General features: G+C 43.5%; 1 protein-coding gene across 2 annotated transcripts in view; it reads right to left on the minus strand.

Moving 5' to 3' along the window:
* Positions 1–24,000, minus strand: part of rims1b (regulating synaptic membrane exocytosis 1b) — a gene marked incomplete at both ends in the record, with an annotated part of 122,629 nt that overhangs the window by 71,207 nt on the left and 27,422 nt on the right. For both annotated transcript variants that reach the window (XM_080722816.1, XM_080722815.1), the window contains 2 exons: positions 7,425–7,445; positions 16,760–16,973. In XM_080722816.1, coding sequence (XP_080578942.1) covers positions 7,425–7,445; positions 16,760–16,973 — 235 coding nt within the window. The remainder of the gene's footprint in view (positions 1–7,424; positions 7,446–16,759; positions 16,974–24,000) is intronic.

The raw sequence follows: 24,000 nt of genomic DNA on the forward strand, positions 1-24,000 counted from the left end.
GAATAACATGATGGGGTGGCAACAACAGAGCAGGTGACACGTTTAACCTTAACAGACTGGTGAGGAAAGCAGGCTCTGTCGTCGGGTCCTATTTGCAGGGGGTGGAGGAAGTAACCAGGGTGCGAACGGCTAGGAAGCCGGATTCCATCTTGGAGAACTCCTCCCACCCCCTCCATCTGGAGATCATCAGTTACTGGAGTAAGAGAGGAAACGACCGGTTTGCCTACCCAGGTCGGAGATGCGAGAGACTAGGAAAGTCTTTTGTACCGGCTGCCCTTAAGCTGTACAACGAGACACATAACGGACGATTGACAAGGACTTCCTTCCTAACCTAGACTTACGGAACTGTATTGACTTTGACCTCTAAGGACCTTCCAGGGAGGGTGCTCATGTGCGTCTGGCTGTGACACGCTTCCTAGTTTCTTCTTCTTTGAGCTGTTTTTTTTTTTTTTTTTTTTCGCACTGATTTTTTGACATTGCACTATTAGGTTGTGTTAGTAGTTTCTGAGTATTTTGCTTTGTTTAACAATGACGTGTGTGTGTAGAGTACACACACCCACTCTGCTGGGAGAGACAGAGAGAGAAAGAAGCATGTGTGTGTGTGTGTGTGGGCGCACGTGCGACACAGAAAGAAACCCAGGAGTCGGATTCTTGGAGGCGGACTCTTCAGGGGGAGGCAGATTTTCAAGAATCCTAAAACAACCCCGGTACAGTTAGGTTCTTCTAAAGGAGCGTTTGTTTTCTATTGACCATGACAGAGGCGTGACGTCTCAGGCGACCTTGATCCACGTGAGACACCGTCGAGCGAGCGGTATAGTGAGCGAGTTGCTGTGTCGAGCATTGCGAAGGTTGCATGAGCCGACCCAGCGCCCTTATGTTATGTTATGTTATGTTATGTTATGTTATGTTATGTTATGTTATGTTATGTTATGTTATGTTATGTTATGTTTTATTTATTTGTCATGGACATAACAATTACATTGGACGAACCAGATGCATTGATATAAGTGATTATAGCAATAAGTGATCATAGCACATGTGCTAATTCTCATCACCTGTCCACAGGAGGCTTTTCTATTTTACAAAAATCTAATCTAACACCCAATCAAGTACAATAAACATTAATACTAATCTAAAACCCAATCAAGTACAAAAACAATAATACTAATCTAAAACCCAGTCAGGTACAAACAATTATAATATGTGCTTACTAATAAGAACTAACAACAACGAACCACAATCTGACCCATCAGCTTGTGGGACATACAACATCATAAATAGCCATAATCAATCAATTCACACATCAGGTAGATAACAGAAACTATCCATGTGAACACAGTTCATTATTATTAATATTCAGTTAGAATGTGTAAACCAGGGGGACAGAAAAATAAATGTTCATCACCCCCCCCCCCCCCCCCCCCCCCCCCCCGGGTTAGGGTTAGGGTTGGGCTCCAATGACTCCGCCCTATAGGAATCTGTGGTCTGCATTCAGACTCCTCTCGCATACATGACTTCATGACTACACACTAAGTCGCTCCAAAAAGGGCTGTGTTGATACAGAGGGTGAGAAGATGTGTTTGTGTTGTGTGAGCACAACTCAACTTGTGCTACCAATAATATTAATGTTAAATTATCAATCTTAACTCAACTGTGCTTTGCCAATTACTTGTGGGCCCATTTGCAATACCCTCGCGGGCCACCAGCGGGCCCCAACCCACAGGTTGGGAATCATTGTTCTATGTCAAGGTCTTATCAGTAACCAGGCACTGATTCATTTCCATTTCCCCCCTGTGATCATGAATATGCAGGGCCCAGACGATCACTTAATATCATCATGTTTTTAATGATCAGTGTTGACCTTTAGCCACGAGAAGATGAGTGCACACTGAACCAATGCAGAGAACAAGGCAGCCAAAGCCTTTGAAAAACCACCATTACGAACATCATTATGTTGCCGCGCGCGCGCGCGTGTGTGTGTGTGTGTGTGTGTGTGTGTGTGTGTGTGTGTGCTTGTGCGAGCGTGCATGCGTGTGCTTGTATACCTATATGTGTGGCCAAATGTCCCCAAAGGCATAGCATTCGTTGTGAGGACCATTTTCCTGGTCAGTGTTAGGGTGTTGGGTTCACGGTTAGGGACAGTGTTAGGGTCAGGGTTATATACCTAATATGTAATACAGACCGAATACCCCATATCAGCACCAGCCTCAGTGGCTTGCCTTGCTAATCACTAGAGTCAAAACGGTTGGGAGTCTAATGATTTAGATGGGATTGAATCCCTCTTGTGCCACTATTTTTCCGCCAACCACAGACAATTTATTTTGCCAATAAAGTATAGTTTTAGACCGCGACGGAGGCGCGCCGTCTCAAAAGAACTTGAGTCACGAGAGGCACAGTTGAGCAAGCTAAAGCGTGCGAGTCGCTGTACGCAACCGAACGTTGCGAAGTTCGCTTGAGCCGACTCAGCACCGGTCGAGTTTTGTACCGATAGGCACAGAATTGTAAATCATGTTGTGGGGAGCGCGTTTGCCCCAATTGCCACTCAAAGTGATTTAAGTTTAAGGCATAAGAGCTGGTACTTAAGACAATCATAATAGAGCCCTAAATGTCTGGCAGCATAGACATAAGCCATGTTTCCATAAGCTTATTCGAAAATAGGAAGCGAATTATCAGAAATTCGCATTAAGACAAAGCGAATTTAGCCTGTTTCCATTTGCGGGTGTCATTCGAATTAGCGACCGAAACGAGACGTGAGCACTGCACATCTGACTGCTGTGACTCGATCGCTGCACAGTGCACACTCATCCTGCAAGTTTCAGCATCCTCTGGAAGGTGGCCGATCTGCAAGCTCACAATGCGGCGCGGAGACGCGGATGCGAGCTGCTGTGAGCTTGTAGATCTGCCACTTTTGGCACGCAACACCGTGTGATGAGGAAGGGTTAGCCACGGGTGGCTTGACTCCAGGAGGTGAAAACGGGAGGAATTTACACACGGTCCGTGTCACTCCGTGTGTAACAAACAACTGGTTTGTTTTGTGGGCTAACGCTATACAATGGCCGTTAAACGGCAGGGGAAAGTGTTAAGTTGGAGGACGATATGGACCCAGAACATTTATTCGCATTTATTGTCTTTATTGTCATTCACAAATGCGTATTTAGTTTATTCGATAAAGCCTCAAAATCCACCTCCTCCAAGCGGATAAAAGTTTTTGCGGATAATGAAAGTTTATTTGAATTTTGAAGTGTTTCCATAAAAATAAACATAAAAAACACTCACGATAATCGTATCGTGGAGATATGATCGTGATATCGTCCTGTACTGGGATCAATTCACATTTATTTCCCGAGCTGTATATCCGTTACCACTTAAACCCTCTATAATTGGTAAAAGGTAGTTATAAATATAGATGCTTGATACTGTCTTTTTTTCACTCTCTATCAAATGTCTTAGATCGGCTATTTTTTGGCAAATGTTCCACCCCAGGATAAGGGATTTTGATTATCGCGAAGATATCGCAAATCGCAATTTATTTTGTCACAATAATCGGGATATGTCATTTTCATACCGTCCCATCCCTATCCTCCAGTTGTTACACGTTGCTCCAATGAACTGCAGCAGCGGATGAGGTATCTAGCTTTTTATATCTATGTCTGGCAGGCCTTGAACCAGGGACGTGCTGGCCATTGGGAAAAGCAGGACAACTCCCGAACGGCCGGTTCATTCCCAGCCGGTCCAGGCTGGCCATTAGGAAAAAACATTAACAAAAATGTCGGCCTTTGTTCCATTTTGGGGGCTGGGCGGCCAACAAAGTAAATCGTCACTGTCGGGCAGAAACCTTGTATCTCCAAGTTTCAAATTTATACATTTTCTCGCAAAGCAAAGCCCTGCTTCATCATACAAGGCTGTCGCACAAAAGTAGTGAAAACAGCAGATCTACAAGCACACAACGCCTCGCACCGCGAGGCGTTGTGTGCTTGTCGGCGGTTTTCACTAGTTCAAATCATTTTTAAAATTATAAATACAAAACAAACGGTTTTGGACATACAAGGTTTCCACCCGACAACAACGAAATATAACTCATGTAATTGGCCCACTGGCTTGTCACTTGTCATGATCTGAAATGGCAAATCTTTGAGTAGCAGCAGCGCTATAGAGAGATCTCTCTCTCTATAGCGTGCAATGAGGGCCTCTCCAACTCTTTTTCCCGGGCTGAATCAGGGGCCCAGCACGTCCCTAGTGATAACTCCCACATCAGCCCTTGGTTGTGCTCCACTAGGAGGCAGTACTTATCTAGGATACAGATGGTCTATGCTCTCCACTAGGGGGCAGCACTCATCTAGGAGACAGATGGTCTATGGTCTCTGCAGCCATCTGGAGCTCACATTAAACACACATAAACAAAACCTCAGCCATTAACAAGCATCAGGAACACCAGCAGCACCAGCTTAACACAACAACATTCTTCCAATAGATTAGATAGATAACATTTTAACTTTAAGCATTATAGTAATGTATTTCTAACTTGTAACGGTTGGAACTGATTCAAGCTGGAGAAAGCAAAGTTGTGTTGTTTGAATGCTGCATAATTAAATTAATGAGTGTTGTTTGCATTACACATAAGTCCTAGATCGAGCAGATTATGGTCACAGAGCTGCTGCAAAGCGCATTTATTACATGTGCGCACGCACACACACGCACACACACACACACACACACACAGGCACGCACGCACGCACGCACGCACGCACGCACGCACGCACGCACGCACACACACACACACACACACACACACACACACACACACACACACACACACACACACACACACACACACACACACACACACAGACAGACAGACAGACAGACAGACAGACATCAGTGCACACATGCATTTTGAATACACTCATATAACATATACAGTCTACAATAACATAATACATAGAAAGAAATGCTTAATGATTTGGGTGTGTTGATTTTCATTATTTGTAAATATTGTTGCCCTGCAAACTAGCAGAGAATGCTGAGCTAATGAGTTTATTGGCAGTCACGCATCAAATGGATGTCATTTTCCCCTGTGGCTGGAGCTCAGCGTATAGGCTTATAAGCTTATGGTATAAAGAAAATACAGAGATTCCGATGAGGAGGAGTTAAAGCACATGTCAAACGTGAAGATTATAATGGATGATGATCTGTTGGACAGGCAGCAAGTCCATCAAATTCACATTTGGTTTTGATACCATGACACAAGTGCCAACACTTGTCTGAGACAGGTTTGCTCCTCTCAAGCTGTCACAATCGGCATCAAGTGTTGGATTGGTGGGGTACAGTAGTCTCGCATGGCCAGACAGACTGTTGCCTCCCACCATTTACAAATGCTTCCGTCATAGAGTCAATGAACGGATCATGAGTAAGCCATAAAGCGATTGTGAAGCCTTTTCTCCACTTCCATTTAATTTTTACAACGCGTACATGTATATAAATCGGAATCATGTATATAGCTTGCTGCTTATAGCAGAAATTATGATTTTAAAATATATTTTCGTGAATGGAAAAGCCAGCTTCAGTTACTGGGATTTCTGGAGGTGTAGTTCCAGACTCTTTATATAGAATTCAGAGATTGTGGAATAGTTGTCTGGCTACGTGATACTAGGGATACAGTAACAGTAACTGTAAGTCCTGTGATGCATTAGGTGTAAAGCTGTATTTGCACACCAAGCTGCCTCACGCTACAGAAACAGGAGTTAGGCCACTGACCTATGGGCCACATGGCATGGGAACCATTGGTTCCCGACCTGCAAGGCTACTTACTTGTATCTATGTTTACAGTACTTGTATCTATGTTTACAGTACTTGTATCTATGTTTACAGTACTTGTATGTATGCTTTGTACTGTACATGTCCCCTCAAAGGTCAAACAATAACAGTTCATGACACCACAACACCATTAATGAAAAAAGGCTGCGCGTCCAGGAAATGCCTGGTGAAAGTGAAGCTCATGAAGAGTGTAAAATTGGATCGATAATAGATAAGCATATAAAACGTTTCTGTGCCTACACAGGGCTGTGTCAGTTTGGGGGGCAGCAGCCAGGACACATTGAAGCTGAAGGATTAGGATTAGTAGCATATGGGGCTCTGTGTTTTGATTGATCGATTCATCATCGAAGGAAAAAATGTCTGATTTTACAACCTGAGTTAAAGGTCAAAGTGTGAAGCAACATGTTTGAAAAATGTCTTCCTTGGTTTAATGCTGATCGGTCTAATGGTACCTCACAGACAGACAGAGAGACAGAGAGACAGATACAGACAGACAGACAGACAGACAGACAGACAGACAGACAGACTAACAGGTTCACAAACAGACTCACAGGAGCAAAAACATAATCCCCATCCCATAATCAGATCAAGTTCTCAATAATAGGTGTATGAATGGTGTTCAAAGTAGGCCTGCTTTGTGTTTTCAATAGTGACTTACCAAACCAGCAGCTTGCCTTAGCATACATACAGTACAACCATCCATCAAGTGATACACCTAGAACCAAATCTATAAATCCTCCAACTAGTCACCACATTGAGAAGCTTTCCACATGTATTACTAATTCTAACTTTGAAGTGGCACAACAATGCAGTGGTATAATAACATTCAACGGGTTTACTGGTGCCACAAAAGAAGCAACGATTTAGTGAACAAGCATTAATTAAAGGTGGGCTAAATGTGAACAGCAACACTTTGGCCTATCCCATCTCCCCAGGGCAAGGCTGGTCTGGTCTCAAGCACACAGGCAGGTTAGAGCATGCATGGGCATGAGTGCGCATTTTTTATGCATCCAGATAAAAAGTTATTAGGATATAATATTATTTTGTATGTAGTGCCAGTTAAATAGGCAATTTCCCATACCCTTTATTTTAATCAAACAGTTACAGTAACCAATGCCCTCAGCACAGCCATGCCCACAGCCATGGGAAGAGGGGTGTGAGGAGTCTAAAGGCAAATTTATACCTCGCTGAACAAGTGCATCCATCGTACAACAAAAATGACGTATATTCAAGTGTGTTGATGACACTCATGAATCCATGTCACTTACGTCCTGCGACACATGCGACGGAATATAAATCAGCCTTGAAAGATTGAAGAGTACGCCAACAAAGACCCTGTGACACGACTCATGCTCACTAGACCCCCTCCCAAGTTAATGTTACAGGACTATATCCTTCAAGCTTCTCAGTGTAGGAGTACTGATCCAGGATCAACACAAAGGGTCCTCTCTTGACCTTCTCATCCACAGTGACAACAGTGATCCCAGGTCTGAATTCCTATTTTGAGACTGTTGATGAATACAGGCATATTATGTGTAAAAAAAATATAAAAGAAATAAGACTACAGTAAAGTGACCCATGCAGAAACTCCATTACCCAGCAGGCCTTACCCTGTCCTTCACTATGAGACACTTTGCAGGAGGAGGAGACAATGGAAACAGAATTAGAATGGCACCTTTGGGGATGTTGAAGACACAATAGTCCCTAGAGGAACAGCCCTGGACAGCAAATGTTTTTGGAAATCACTCAGTAAAGAAGAAGAAGAAAAGAAAAAAATAAAGAAAGTCTCGCTAACATGAACTATGAATGAACCCTCTGTTTACTGAAGTTTACAGACTCATTAATCCATACATGGATTTGTACACACTGGCTCTTTTTCAAACCGATAGATTGGTCACTTTCATCTGCCACTGTCCATTCGTATTGTTCGGCAATCGTGGAAACTTTTCGCTTTGGCCAATCAAGGTGAAAAACCTCTGTGAAGTCAAAGTAGCTTATTTCCGCATATCAAATATCTATAAAAGGTGTGACAGGCAGCGGAAAGAGATTTTAAAATGAAGAACACTTGAACACAGCTGGTTGTTTAGCGTTTGGGTGAACACACATCACATCAACAGCACACAGAGAGAACACAGAAAAGATGCTAACCACTTTATCCTCCTTTGTGGCATGCAGTCCAGGTAGCAGTGAGACGTGAGAGAAAAGTGAGGGAGGGAGCAAAGGAAAGGAATAGAAAGTTGAGGAATGGAAAGGAAAGGAAAGGAAAAGTGGAGTATAGATAGGGGGATAAACAGAGAATTGTGGAATGGGAAAATGGATAGATTGTGGGAAGAGAAGGGGAAAAAAGGAGGGAGAGAAAGGGACATGGTGTGAATGTTCATTTATCACATTCCCGTCCCCATACATATTACATATTACATTATTTACAGTGACACAAACTCAGGTGAGGGGGTGACTGCACGTGATGAAGCAATATACATGCATGGCCTGTCCCGACATGACCTTGGCAAAACTATAACTCTGCTGTTTGGAAGTGTCACCAGTCTTGAGCATTCACAAGGAACTGGAACACCAAATGAGACATAGAACATAGGACTGCCTATAATAATACATATTATATCAATATTGTGATATAGGACTAGATTTTGGATATTGTAATATCATGTTATGGCATAATTGTTTTATTTTTTTACCATGTTTAATGGTTTTATTGGCTAAATAGGCTACCTAGCTCACAGCGCATTGCAGCATTATGAGCTTGTAGATTGGCTATATTTGCTATTTTTGAAAGCTTTGAAAACATTCACCCATTCACACACACATGGCAAAGGAAACCATGCAAGGCACCAACCTGGGGCAAAGTTGCCATGTATATGCTTATTAAAAGAGACTTTGGGCTTGTTAAAGTTGCTAAAATATATAGTAAATATTTATAGCGTTTTTTGGGGTCTTGTTTCTAAAGTGTAGTTGCTTATTTGGGCTTGCTGCCTAATGCTGTTTAAACCAGTGCTTATCAAACATTTTAATGTCAAGCAAGGACCCCCAATGAACATGAATTTGTCCACGGACCCCCCATCTAAAAATTACCAGATTTATGTTTTAAAAAATATTCAAAATGTGTCAATTTTTTTCAAGATAATTTTGAAAATAGCAGATCTACAAGATCTAACTTGTAGATTGGCTATTTTCAATAGGTTTATGCATATAGGTTTAAAGTACTCATGTAGCCTAATAGCTGCTTCTATTGGCCTTGTTGTCATTGACCCAGTTGCTTATTTCTCTCGCAAAGTCGCAACATCAGTCAAGACTGGTTAGGGGTTCAGTGTCTTGGTTAAAGACACCGAGAGGGAGCCAGAGATCCAAACGGGAACACTCTACCTCCTGAGCCACTGCCACACTTATATTATCGTCGCAATACAGTATTATCGATATAGCGGTAGCCTATTTGGTCAAAAATATTGTAATATTCGTTTTTGTCCATATTGGCCAGCCCTAAAGTACCTTGGCATGACTGTGAAACTAAACTACTCATACTTCTGGAAAACGCAGAGGGCACAACAGAACTTGTTCTTTCATAACCATGTGCCCAGCAGATCAATGTTCTACTGCTTTGTAAAAACAAACAAAACATTACAAACACTCACACATGCGCGCACACGCACGCACGCACGCACGCACGCACGCACGCACACACACACGCGCGCGCACACACACACACACACAGATGAACGTATAGCATATCATGTCTTATGTCCAAACATGGATATAAATGGAAAACACGTATGTTGAGTGTATATGTTTTATTTATCTATTTGTTTTATATGTGAGCTCACGTTTGCACGCTGTATATTGTTAAACAGGTGGCCGGGGATGTGATCTGCAGTAAAAGGGTTAAAACTGAAATGCTTCATTTAATTGTAAAATAGATCCATATCGCATGGTTGCATGATTTTATGGGTTAATAGGTGCTACCACCACCAATTACATGATTTAGCATAATATAATTATGGTGCTGAAGAGAGGTCTAGTGGCCAAATTAATATCCAGTTGGCACAGATAAGGCTGGCATCAGCATGTTGCTGTGATGCCTTCTGCAGGGCACAGACTGGTACTACAACATGCTTCTGTGCAACATTCTGTGATGCCCAAACATCACAGTAAGTGGACCGTGCCACAGACCATAATGCTTTTTATTTTAAAGAGCATTATAGAGTGCATTCTTTATGATCCAGCAATTTTAGCATTATTGGATCATTGTTTGAGTGCTGAAGATGGCCGTCTTGGTTAGGCCTAGAATTATTGAATGCTTTAACCAGTGAAAAATAGCAGATATACAAGCTCACAGCGCGGCACCGAGTGCCGCGCTGCGAGCTTGTAGATCTGCTATTTTTGAAAAAGTCGTGAAAATGTGTGCAAATCTTTGAATATATGTATTTTCAAAGCTTTCAAAGTTTGTAACTCAGATTTTGCTTCTGGGTGCCGTGGTCCCTGGAACTAAATATTTTGAGATGCTGGTCAGTGGCCAAATAAATATCATTTTGGGGGTCCTTCACATGAAAAGGTTTGAGAACCACTGACATAGTAGTCTTTCAAGAACAGACCAACTGAGCTCCATTTAAGTGAAAAGGACCTTTTCTTTGACGATGGCTAGCCAGATTGCTGACATATAGGTTTTTCAAAAAATCTTAGAAGGATTCAAAAGAAACTTGAATCGGGTCAAAATTCAAATTTTCACGATTTTTCTAAAATAGCAGATCTACAAGCTCGCAGCGCGGCACTCGGACCGGTGCCACGCTGTGAGCTTGTATATATCTGCTATTTTTCAATAGTTAAAGCATAAAATAATGATACACAATAATGTGTACCCGTTCTAAATGGGTTAAAAAAGGCTACGGACACTATTATGCAATTAACTAATGCATATTATACTATTATATTATCCAAATATTTTGCTTAAGTACAATTTTTGCAAACAAACATATTTCAGAGGTGGGAGTGCAAGTTTTGTTTATCATATTTAAATGCTTTATAAATCACATCTAACGTCCCTCACATCTCAATCTCACTCAATCTCTCCCATAGACTACCATTCACGCACATGCACGCACACACGCACACGCACACACACACGCACGCACGCACGCGCGCACACACACACACAGCCCACATGTTTACATACCGGTATACAGACATTTCATGACACATGCATGTAGATACAGGCATACAATCTCTCTCTCTCTCTCTCTCTCTCTCTCTCTCTCTCTCTCTCTCTCTCTCTCTCTCTCTCTCATAAAAACACCACCACAAGGCTGTATTCTCCTGAGAATAACAATGTATTATTTAAAAGAAAGAAAGAATTTAAAAACATCATTAACTAATATTATTTCCTACTTGTACAGTATTTATGTCATTCTAATCTCTTTTTCCTTTCCATGTAACAGTCTACCTGTGGTGAAAGCAATTTCAATGGTTTTACCAACAGCGATACTATCATTATCCCCGGCCAGTGATTTTTGCTTTACGTCTTGTGCCAGTGTGAGTCCAGACCCAGCTGGGCTGGGCGGATCTGGAACAGATTGGGAACCAGCGGGCCAAGGGTGGAGGGCCCATAGTCAGGTAAGATACCTAGGAGGGCCTCTCTCTGGGCTTGGACCGGGGCCCAGAGAGAGGTGCGATGGAGACGGGACTGATCTTAAAATAGCAACCACATGCTGGGCCAATGGATTTTTGTGCAGCCCTATGCATATCTATGATTGTTAGGAATTAGGCTAGGGTGACCATACCTCCTCTTTTCCCCGGACATGTCCTCTTTTTGGGGGCTGTCCGGCCTTTCCAGGGGGAGTTTATAAAATCCTTCAAATGTCCGGGGTTTTGAGTTTGTGTAGCGTCTACTTTATCAGTGCATGACATACCGTTGTATTTACCATATCGGTACACGTTCAGGGGTTCGTTTGGAAACACACTCTGAGAGGCTGAGTTCCACCCGAACCCCGGAATGTGTATTAATTCATTAGAAAACAGTGCAGTGCTGCGCTCTCCGGTCTCCTCCTACGTACGTTCAGTTCAAGCAAAGCCACGGAAGCGAACGCACGCATGCATGCACTGTCTGCGGTGAACGAATGAAAAGAAGATCTGCCGATTTGCCCGAAAAGCAAATGCAATTTCACTGATGAAATGCGGCTGTGTTTTCATCTGGGTTGTGACAAATGCGAAGCAGAGTGTACTGTATGCAAAGCAGGAACTTATATTGTGGCAAATACAGGTTCCAAGTTTCAACGACCTGCAAGCCCATATGGCCACTACAAAGCACAATACCGGTGTGCAAGGGGAGAGGCGTTAGGCTATTTATATTTTTATATTAGCCACCATAAGAGACATTATTTTAAAGAATGGGCTAACATAGGCATGTCTTCATGGTTTCTCAGTTTATAATCTGTGAGCTATACAATTAAGTAATGTGTGTGGGTTGACTGATTTTATTGATCAGGGGTTGACACAAAACAGTTGCCCGAGTAAAAAAAATGTTCGGGCAGGTGGAGTTGGCTTCCATGTTGCCCGACGGGCAAGTGCATTCCGTCTTCATTAAATATGATTGGCTATTCATGAACGACAATGCTACCTTTTTAAAACAAGCAGTTTCACTCATTATTTTAGTTTTTCAAAGTGACTGTCACCACTCGGCTGGATTTAACATTAATTAGTTCCACAATCTCAAATTGTACCAATGATTTTATAATGGACGATTTACTTTTCAGGCAAGTCGGAATGACTTTCGGGCAAATATAACATATAATGTTATGGCATAATTAACAGCACTTGCCCGATGGGTAAGTGCCTCTGAGTAGCCTGATTTCAGACTCTACGCTGGGGCTTGAGTCTGAACTTGTGGCCATTCTATTTGATTGAAAAGGGGAGGGGATTTAAAATTTGAAATTCCCAATGACAAGAGATCTGGTGGGAGGGGTTGTGTTTGACTTTTGCACACAAACATTCCCTCCTCCCCCTCCCCTCAATGACATGCACCAAACAGGTCATTGTCTTTGATGTTTCATTGATTAGAGAGAATCACTAACGAGCTATTCGACACTTGTATGGCTCAATCAATGACTGCAGTTCGGAGCCCTTTTGAAGTTCAAAGGGAGCAATTAAGAACTCTGGTGAGCCACGCAGCCACCCCTCCCTCCACTGTTTCTGTTGATTTTCAAAAGTTAGACGCGCCCCTCCTCCACATTGCATTGATTTCATTGGTCGGTTTCGGTCGGTTTGAGAAGCTTTCGGTAGCAAGAGACACGTCATATGACACATCCAGACCAAGAGATGCAGTTCACTCAGAGAGTGGGCGGGTCTATTGGCTGGAGCCAGGCTAGCCTCTGAGACCTATGGGGCTTTTAAGCCGTGACATCATTTTGTAGGCAGAGGAGAATCTGCCCCCAGAGCATTTTCTGTCCCTCGCTATTTCAAAAAACAACGACTAAAGAATAACGACTAAAGTATAATTCTAACACTTTCCTTTCAACAACAAATACTTAACAGCCCCATGGGGCTGTTAAGTATGACATCATTTTGTAGGCAGAGGAGAATTTCTGCCCCCAGTTTCCGTGAATCTTTTTACTATTTTTACTATTTACACATTTTTCTTCTCTTTGTTGTTGAAAGGAAAGTGTTAGAATTATACTTTAGTCGTTATTTTTTAGTTGTTGTTTTTTTAAATAGCGAGGGACAGAAAATGCTCTGGGGGCAGATTCTCCTCTGCCTACAAAATGATGTCACGGCTTAAAAGCCCCATAGTGTCAACCTCAGATTCTTTTCTAGGGTTTCCATTTTTTAGTTCAAATAAAGTAAAGTACCCTATTTCAGTGTCTCCCATACTTTCTACTGTGCTACTCTGTGTGGTGTCTATTAAATGTAAATACAAAATAGTTTTTGCTGCCTTTGTCAGGAAGTTTGTATATCCATTCCCAATGGTGTCACTGTTGCGTGATTATGGATCCCACTGGGAAAGATGGATAACCACTCCCCGGACTCATTTTTGAAGCTTGTGATTGGCTGAACCGGACGTAGGGAGCGCTCCGTTGTAGTCACTTGGACCGCGCGAGGTGCACCAAAACCCAATTATCATTGCGTTTATCGTGCGCTTGCCCAGGCCTTACGGCCTGGGCATAAATAGAACGATTGAATTCACCACGGCTTCGTAACTCCCTGGCCCGCTCTTCGCGGGCACTCGCGCCTGCGGCGCTCGGGCGCGAAGAGCAGGACCAAGGTCTGCTGGCCTTCGCGCCGCTTGCAATGTCGTGGACAATAACTGAAAACGAGCGCTCTATGCCGTTTCCATCCATCTTTCCCAGTGGGATCCATAATCAGGCGTCACTGTTTAACATGCTTAACCAGTGATTGTGAGACATCACAGGAGACACAAGACAAAATAGATGCCAAAATGTGTGATAAGTGAACCTCTCCCATTGTGGACGATTCCACAACACATGATCAAGTAAATTACTTTAAACGTGAGTCTGCAGACACCAGTCATTGATGCCAAGCCACCACACTTTGGTCTCTCTCCAAAGTGTGACCAGGTAGTGTGAAAAAGCAGATGCAGTCAGACAGACAGACAGACAGACAGACAGACAGACAGACAGACAGACAGACAGACAGACAGACAGACAGACACACACAGAGATACCAACAACCACCACATAATGATGACAGTGATGAGGGGAGTGAGTGAAGGCAGAGAGGCAGAGGCGCACACTTTCCTTTCAACAACAAATACTTAACAGCCCCATGGGGCTGTTAAGTATGACATCATTTTGTAGGCAGAGGAGAATTTCTGCCCCCAGTTTCCGTGAATCTTTTTACTATTTTTACTATTTACACATTTTTCTTCTCTTTGTTGTTGAAAGGAAAGTGTTAGAATTATACTTTAGTCGTTATTTTTTAGTTGTTGTTTTTTTAAATAGCGAGGGACAGAAAATGCTCTGGGGGCAGATTCTCCTCTGCCTACAAAATGATGTCACGGCTTAAAAGCCCCATAGTGTCAACCTCAGATTCTTTTCTAGGGTTTCCATTTTTTAGTTCAAATAAAGTAAAGTACCCTATTTCAGTGTCTCCCATACTTTCTACTGTGCTACTCTGTGTGGTGTCTATTAAATGTAAATACAAAATAGTTTTTGCTGCCTTTGTCAGGAAGTTTGTATATCCATTCCCAATGGTGTCACTGTTGCGTGATTATGGATCCCACTGGGAAAGATGGATAACCACTCCCCGGACTCATTTTTGAAGCTTGTGATTGGCTGAACCGGACGTAGGGAGCGCTCCGTTGTAGTCACTTGGACCGCGCGAGGTGCACCAAAACCCAATTATCATTGCGTTTATCGTGCGCTTGCCCAGGCCTTACGGCCTGGGCATAAATAGAACGATTGAATTCACCACGGCTTCGTAACTCCCTGGCCCGCTCTTCGCGGGCACTCGCGCCTGCGGCGCTCGGGCGCGAAGAGCAGGACCAAGGTCTGCTGGCCTTCGCGCCGCTTGCAATGTCGTGGACAATAACTGAAAACGAGCGCTCTATGCCGTTTCCATCCATCTTTCCCAGTGGGATCCATAATCAGGCGTCACTGTTTAACATGCTTAACCAGTGATTGTGAGACATCACAGGAGACACAAGACAAAATAGATGCCAAAATGTGTGATAAGTGAACCTCTCCCATTGTGGACGATTCCACAACACATGATCAAGTAAATTACTTTAAACGTGAGTCTGCAGACACCAGTCATTGATGCCAAGCCACCACACTTTGGTCTCTCTCCAAAGTGTGACCAGGTAGTGTGAAAAAGCAGATGCAGTCAGACAGACAGACAGACAGACAGACAGACAGACAGACAGACAGACAGACAGACAGACAGACAGACACACACAGAGATACCAACAACCACCACATAATGATGACAGTGATGAGGGGAGTGAGTGAAGGCAGAGAGGCAGAGGCGTCACAAGGGGGGGAAAAGTGGAACTGATCGAGTTACCAGGGCCCAAGGTGGAGCGACCTTAATTATTTTCTACTTTAGCTATTGAAAAATAACAGATATACAAGCTCACAGCGCGGCACCGAGTGCCACGCTGCGAGCTTGTAGATCTGCTCATTTTGAAAAGTCGTGAAAATGTTGTGCAGATCTTTGAATATATGTATTTTTTAAGCGAACATTTGTAACTAAATATTTTGCGATGGGGGTCCATCCATACATATCATTTGGGGGGTCCTTCACATGAGAATGTTTCAGCACCAGCACTGACGTTTTTAACACATCGGATGCCCACGTGGTGTCTACAAGTCAATTTCTTTGATGTCGCTGGAGGCCCACGACGCGTTTGACGCGTTGTACAGTAAACTATACTGTACTGTAGCTACTGCACTTGGCTACCGTGGTGATGAAACAAACTCCATTTCCCAACATGCTGTTTTCTCCGGATTCTCTTCCTTTTTTCATTTTTTTCTCAAAACGGCAGCCTCTTCTACATGCCGTAACACAAACACTGTGGCTTAGAAATGATAAAAAACGGTCCTGACTGAAAGAAAAGATTTTCGCGAAATAAACAGGACATACTCGGATTACATTTACTCGGATTACTTTTCTCGCCAGTACTCTCGCCGGTAGGTAAAATGACGCGTTGCCATGGGCACCAGCAAATTAAGTGGTCAAAACGACGTGGGCGTCCGATGTGTTAAAAAAAAGGATTTGAAATATTCAAAGACTTTTCTTTTTTCATACATTTTCATGATTTTTCAAAAATAGCAGATCTACAAGCTCACAGCGCGGCACTCGGTGCCGCGCTGTGAGCTTGTATATCTGCAATTTTTCAATAGTTAAAGTACCCAGGGCCCGGAATTTGATGCGACACCCCTGCAGAGAGGCAGAGAGAAGAGGGAAAGGGTCGGGTGAGGGTCCTCACATTGTTGGAGCGCAGAGAGACGCGGCCGCCGCAGCGGGCGCAGAATTTGGTCTGGCAGTAGGAGCAGAGGTGTCCGCAGCCGTCGGCGAACTTGGTCTTGCGGCAGATGCCACAGGTAGGAGCGTCGTCCTTCGGCTGCGTCTGCTGCCGCCGGGACTCCGCCCCGATGCGACGCACCTCCTGCTTGTAGCTCTCGAACTGTTGGTGCAGAGTTCTGAGAGGAGAGGAGACATAAGGAGAAGAGGTTGAAATAAAGACAGAGTGAATGTGTGAGTGATGATCCGCTAATGGAAATTCATATTTCTTTTTTTTAAAGATTTGTTTTGGGGCTTTTTATGCCTTTATTTGATAGGATAGTAGACTGACAGGAAACGGGGAGAGAGATGGGGAATGACATGTGGCAAAAGTCGTCCGGATCGGGAATCGAACCGGCGACGTCAGCAGGCATCATAGCCTAGTATGTGGTATGCACCTTGACCACTAGGCCAGCAGGTGCCCCTGGAAATTCATATTTGACTGGAGACCTGTGCTGCATGTATTTAACCCTCTTTGCCTTCACTTCTTGTCTCCCTACACTGTTCGGTCTAGTTTCAAATAATATATTATTTTACAAAAACGAATAGAAGGTGGAGCTGATTTTTATAACTGAACAGTTATAAAAATCAATAAATATTATGTGATACATCTTGAATACATAAAAAGGATAATGCACGCACACCCAAGAGCCCAGATGTAGGACAAAAAACATTACATAAAAGAAGAATAAGGTCCTCACACTGGTAAAATAAGTTTTTTTTTTTACACACACACACACACACACACACAAGGATCTTCATCAGGAGGTTTTTGACATCTTGCATAACCATGGACCTTAAAACTACTGTATATCTCACAGAACAGGACCATGTATGAGAGTTTGGAAAAAAGAAGTACCGTATATAGGTCTATCAGTTCCAGTAAAACCACAGGAAGTTATAGCACCACTTGAAAGATAACTGTGAATATCTGATGTGATGAACAAACTTAAAACGAAAGCGTGAGTCGTTGACTTGTAGCTCACAGCTCAGCCTTTCTCCTCACTCCCCCGTCTCCTGGCATGTCCAGGAGAGAAATAACCCAATTGTGAAATGCAAATGAGTGTGAAAACCCCCGCCATGTTCTCCCAACAGTATCGTCAAAGGAATACGCAATTAGCATACCATGTCTCTCTCTCATATAGGGGACCCAGACAATTTTAATTACCTTGCAGAGCGAGAGTGAGCGTGCGAGCGCGCGGGCGAGAGAGAGAGAAAGAGAGAGTGAGAGAGACAGACAGACAGAGAGAGAATGGCTTCATTCACATCTTCATAGACTAATTTTGTACACAAACTTCAGTAGACCTATAAGTCATGACAGCGCTAACGTCTCACCTCCGCAGTGCAGCAACGTAGTTTACATTAGTCCCTGTTTGGCGAACTATTATGAAACTCGTGAACATAGTGCAACACAGTATCTCTACACAGGGCCTATGTCGAACATACACATCTCTTTTGTGAAATACGTGTGCACAAGTTTATCACAACCCAAATAACCAAGACTCAATGATTAGGGCAGGGGTTTTCAAAGTGGGTGACGGGGCACCCTGGGGTGCCGCGACGGCAGTCCAGGGGTGCCGCGAGATCATTTGATATTTGGAATTTATTTGGACACTTGAAAAAATATTTAGTATCATTTTAAACTTGAAGTACAAAGTTATATTCAGTCAGTTCACAACATAATCACTAAAATATCGTCACTGTCGGGCAGAAACCTTGTATCTCCAAGTTTCAAATGTGTAAGTCTTTTGGTAATGCAAAGCCCTGCTTCATCATACAAGACTGTCACACAAAACAGTGAAAACAGGCGATCTACAAGCACACAACGCCTCGCATCGCGAGGCGTTGTGTGCTTGTAGATCTGCTGTTTTCACTAGTTTAGTACATTTTATAGATGATAAATACAAAACGAATGGTTTTGAACATACAAGGTTTCCACCCGACAACGAGGATATGCTATAAATATATAAAGATTCTGGGAGTGAAAATTATAATGTAGGGGTGCCTCGGATTAAAAAAAATATTTATGGGGTGCCCTGAGACAAAAAAGTTTGGGAACCCCTGGATTAGAGCATCCATTCAGGTTAGATCTCTGTAAGAGCTAGTGCGTCTCTAATACTGTACATGTAACGTGTCCTTTCTTTCAAAATATTGTAGAGAAAGATAACCAGCACAAACTCAATGCCAAAGTGTATTAATTACGTCTGGACACATTTCTTTGTCTCAAAGGTCAAATAACCCTTCATGATATTGGGTGATAAACTATTTTAACAAATTGCAATTTCACTTATTTGGTTGGCCAGTTGAAACACTTTAAAGCCTTTTTTATTGGTTTTATTATTTGCATAGTTACTACACTTTGGTTTTGTAGGGCAGTATAGCTCCTCACACTTACTACTCATTTGGTCAGGATAATGCTACAAATGGAAGTACATTATTTTGTAGTTGGTCTTTTTCCACACCGGCTTTCACTGGACACGGACAGGTACAGAGGAGAGGAACGGCTGACGTGAAAAATGTGACCTTGATCAGGAAACGGAATAAACTAAATGACTGCCCCACATGTAGGAGAACGACAGTCACGAAGTCCAGTCATGCAGCTACAAGAATCAATTAACAGCCACGTTCAATCAACAATCAAGAGGGGTAGGAGGACCCATCACCATGATATGGTACTAAGCAATAAGTCCAAAATCAAATACCAACGAGTACCTTTGCTGTACAAGATGCGAGGAACATAGTGCCTCAGCGAAAAATACAATTGAGCAAGTAAATTAATAGAAAAGGTGAATTAATAAGCTCTATTAAATCAACCGGTGTTTGTTGCCCAATGTATGGAAACTGCACAAGAGGAATAACTAAACACAGTGTGACAACCTGTAAACAAACACTAGTAAGGATATATGATACCTAGATCTGTTGAAAGCAGACATGTCCTCCCATCTATAGCACTCAGCAGGAGGGTAGGATACGGGTCTAACATATAGACCCGGGTCTGAAGTCAGTCGCCATTCATCTTGGAAATCATCATACACATAATCCTCATCATCCACCATGTCCCATGTAGGCTAAGAGAACAACACTGCGCCGTTAAATGTCTTGAGTGAACATGGATTTCTTCTCAAGAAAGAAACAAGGCATCCAAAACAAACATGATTGAATTTCCTTAAGAATAGAATTCCCCCAACATAAAGCCATAAAGATGATTTCATATGATCCTGGGAAGATGCCTCTCTGAGCCTGATAAAAGCGTTGACACTTCACTAGATATGTCTTTCCATTCCATCACTCTCTGTTTCTATACAAGCTAAAGCAGCGACAACAGACTGCCACCCTACAGAGTTGGAACAGGGATGTCATTGGCAGGCCACGAAGCATTTTGGTTAGTCACGTTACCGCACAGGGAGATAATAAAGCAGCGACAGCAAAATTTCTCTATGACTTTGCCAAGGCTTATTATCGAAATTTACAGTCAGCAAATTGGGAGTATTTTACTTATATTTCTTTCACATTATCTAACTACTATAGATTAGGCAAATCTATGTCCGTCTGTATGTGTCTGTCTGTGCTTACGTCATCCAAAAAAAATAAAAATGGATTTGGTTCCCCTGTGATCACAGGGATCTCCATATATGGCAATAAAAGGGATTTGGTTCCCATGACATCACAGTGATGACAGAGTGTGATGTCAGAGCGTGAGAGTCAATCAACAAAAAAGACAAGCTCACAGCGCGGCCATACTGCCATACTGCGAGCTTGTAGATCTGCTATTTTTGAAACGTCATGAAAATGTGTGCAAGTCTTTGAAGTTTATTTTTTGTTGTTTTTTTGGCTTTTCTTTCTTCTTTTTCTTTTTTATCTGACAAAGCACAGCTTGCCTTATGATGTCAGTTGTAGCATGCATGACTCAGCAGAAACAGCTGACGTCTCCTGACCTTAATTTCCCCCAAACTGTTAATCCTATCACTTTAGAATTCAGTTCTGAGTGAACGGAGGAATTGGCAAATATTTTGAAGTTCAGTATGTCTGTGTAGTACAGAAATTGAGGGGTTCTGGCAATTTAAGTATCATGGAGTAATGTCAGCTAAATCTATTGAACATCATTCAATGTGTGTGTGTGTGTGTGTGTGTGTGTGTGTGTGTGTGTGTGTGTGTGTGTGTGTGTGTGTGTGTGTGTGTGTGTGTGTGTGCGTGTGCGTGCATGCCTGTGTGTGTCTGTATGCGTGCATGCCTGTGTGTGTGCCTGAGTCTATGTGTGTGTGTGTGTGTGTGTGTGTGTGTGTTTGCGTGTGCGTGCGTGTGTGTGTGTGCATGCATGAGTGCGTGCGTGGGAGCAAGGTCCAAACCAATTATCATAATTTTAAAACAGCAAGAGTTGTTAGTGTGGCAATGGATCTGCAACATTGTGGCAATGTTTGACATGTTATATGTGTCTGTAGTGTACAGAATATGGCTGTAACGACAGAGGCAGTGGCCATGGTGTCATCAAATTCAGTAGAGGTCATTCTCTCAGGATAATGAAGGTACACAAAATCTTCCATAACAATCCAGCAAGCAGTTTTTGAGATGTTCCTTTGGGACCAAAGTGATGGAGAGACCCACCCACTGACCCGCACCAGCTGACAGATCCACCGACTGAACGAGATACCGCCATCCTTAGAGTCTTGCCCCTAGTGAGCCAAAATGTATTGAAATACATTCATTACAGCAGTTTGTAATGAGCTACTTTACACTCCAAACAATGTTAACACTGATGACATATACCAGACATTGTGAGTGCGGATTATAACTTTTCACTACTTTACACTCCTGCATTGGATACACGGTTGTGACCACTGTGGCTTGTGTTTGGAACTGTGAACACAGTGTGAACACAGCTCACTGTAGTGCTGTCATGCTGTTCTCACAGACCACAGGGAGGCTGGCGGTAAGTAGTATCTCTCTTTCAGAAGATGACCATGACAGTCTCGTGTGCTGTTCTACAAGAGGACTGAAACAGCTACAATTCACATAACATGTAATACTCACGTTGGACTGTACTTTATGTAAAAGTAGTGTGTAGAAGTGTGACCTGTTCCATGTTACATGCATCTCTGAAGTATGTTAAAACCGCCATGTTGAATAAACTCAATCTGTGGTCTGGTGGTTGCCTAACCATGAGACCACTCTAAACTAACCCAAACTTGAACCTTAACCTGTGACCTTTTCTCAGAGTCCCGGCCATCTGTCAGTGTCACAAAGCATACACAACCAGTGAAATGCACTTTATGGTGGTAGTAAATGAAACATATTATTTGCCTACGGTATTCCTACAGTATTATCTCACTCACTAACGCATGCGCACGCACGCACGCACGCACGCACGCACGCACGCACGCACGCACGCACGCACGCACGCACGCACACGCACACACACACACACACACACACACACACACACACACACACACACACACACACACACACAGAGTGCTTCCCGTATCATGTTCATGTGGTAGACACTAGACAGTGACCAGTCACCAGAGGGGTGTAATTGGTGTGAAGTGACTGACTGAACTGTAGCTGGATCCTTTCTACCACCAGTAAGACTCCCTAATCGGGAGATAAGCGACCGTAGGTCACTTATCTCCACAAATAGGGCAAACATTTTTTATTCCATAAACTTCCTGATCCATGTTGATGACATGAGTGTAGACATACTGTGTAGTGATTTTCGGGCCAAAACTGTAGGAGCAGTGGCCAAAAATGTGTTTTAAAAATCGGCCTGTAGGTGGCGCTAGAAGAGGGCCATGTGAGAAATGAGGGGTGGGCTGTCCGCGTTGCCTTGGCGGACGAATAGGTACTGGCCCCGGCTCTCCCGGACGCTCCTAGCCTGAGTTACGGCATTTTATGTGAGCTGCAGTGGCAGGGGGTCCTCCACTGGGGGCGCCACCACTTTTGCATCCGTTCTGGAGCACCAGGAGTGGGTGGTCCCCAGGAATTCCCCGTGAGCAGCTCCGTTGGGGTGGTCATTTGGTCATTTTTGCACATTTGGTATTTTTTTTACACCTGGGGGTCCCCCAGGGACCTGGGGGTCCCTGGAACTCCGGGGGTCCTTGGAGGTTGTAGTTTGGCAGGCAAGGAGTTTGTGTGGAAATTTTGGCATGGATCGAGATATGAGCAGGCCAAAAGTGTGACGTGTGAGGTGTGACGGACTGACGTGTGACGTGTGACGGACTGACGCACGGACACCTCGAGCAGCTTTCTGTAGTAAGATGCGACCTACGGTCGCAATCACCAGTACCACACTACCAGTACCATCACCAGTACCACGCTACCAGTACCATCACCAGTACCACTCTACCAGTACCATCACCAGTACCACGTTACCAGTACCATCACCAGTACCAAGCTACCAGTACCAAGCTACCAGTACCATCACCAGTACCACTCTACCAGTACCATCACCAGTACCATGTTACCAGTACCATCACCAGTACCAAGCTACCAGTACCATCACCAGTACCACGCTACCAGTACCATCACCAGTACCATAACCAGTACCACGCTACCAGTACCATCACCAGTACCATGCTACCAGTACCATCACCAGTACCACGCTACCAGTACCATCACCAGTACCATCACCAGTACCACACTACCAGTACCATCACCAGTACCATCACCAGTACCACACTACCAGTATCAGTAACAGTACACTACTACCAGTACATACAGTATACACTTCTGTGTACAGTACAAGAATACTGTAGACAGAAGTAAACAAACACACTTAGAGATGCACAAACTCTAGCATACATGCACATGACTGGGTATGCCTCTGCCTTGGGCTTTGTATATTCAGCTCACCATATCGGAGGACTCCATCCATCCCTCCCTCCCTTCTCCATTCTCTCTCTCTCTCTCTCTCTCTCTCTCTCTCTCGCGCTCCTTGTTCTTTTTTCCATCCTTGGTGTGGAGTTGTTAATTAGTACCGCTATGAATACATTGCCCAAGGAGGGGGAGGGTCGGAGAAAAATGCTGCGTGTGTGCGATCGTGTGTGTGCGCGCATCCTGTGTGCGTGTGTGTGCACATGTGTGCGCATGTGTGTGTGTGCATGTGCGTGCGTGTGTGTGCGTGTGCAGGAGTAAAGGGGGGTAGAAGGGGTGCACTATTTCTGTCCTGTC

The sequence above is a fragment of the Nannobrachium achirus genome (genome assembly GCF_963921795.1).
Source record: "Nannobrachium achirus genome assembly, chromosome: 3".
In the NCBI taxonomy this organism is placed as follows: domain Eukaryota; kingdom Metazoa; phylum Chordata; class Actinopteri; order Myctophiformes; family Myctophidae; genus Nannobrachium; species Nannobrachium achirus.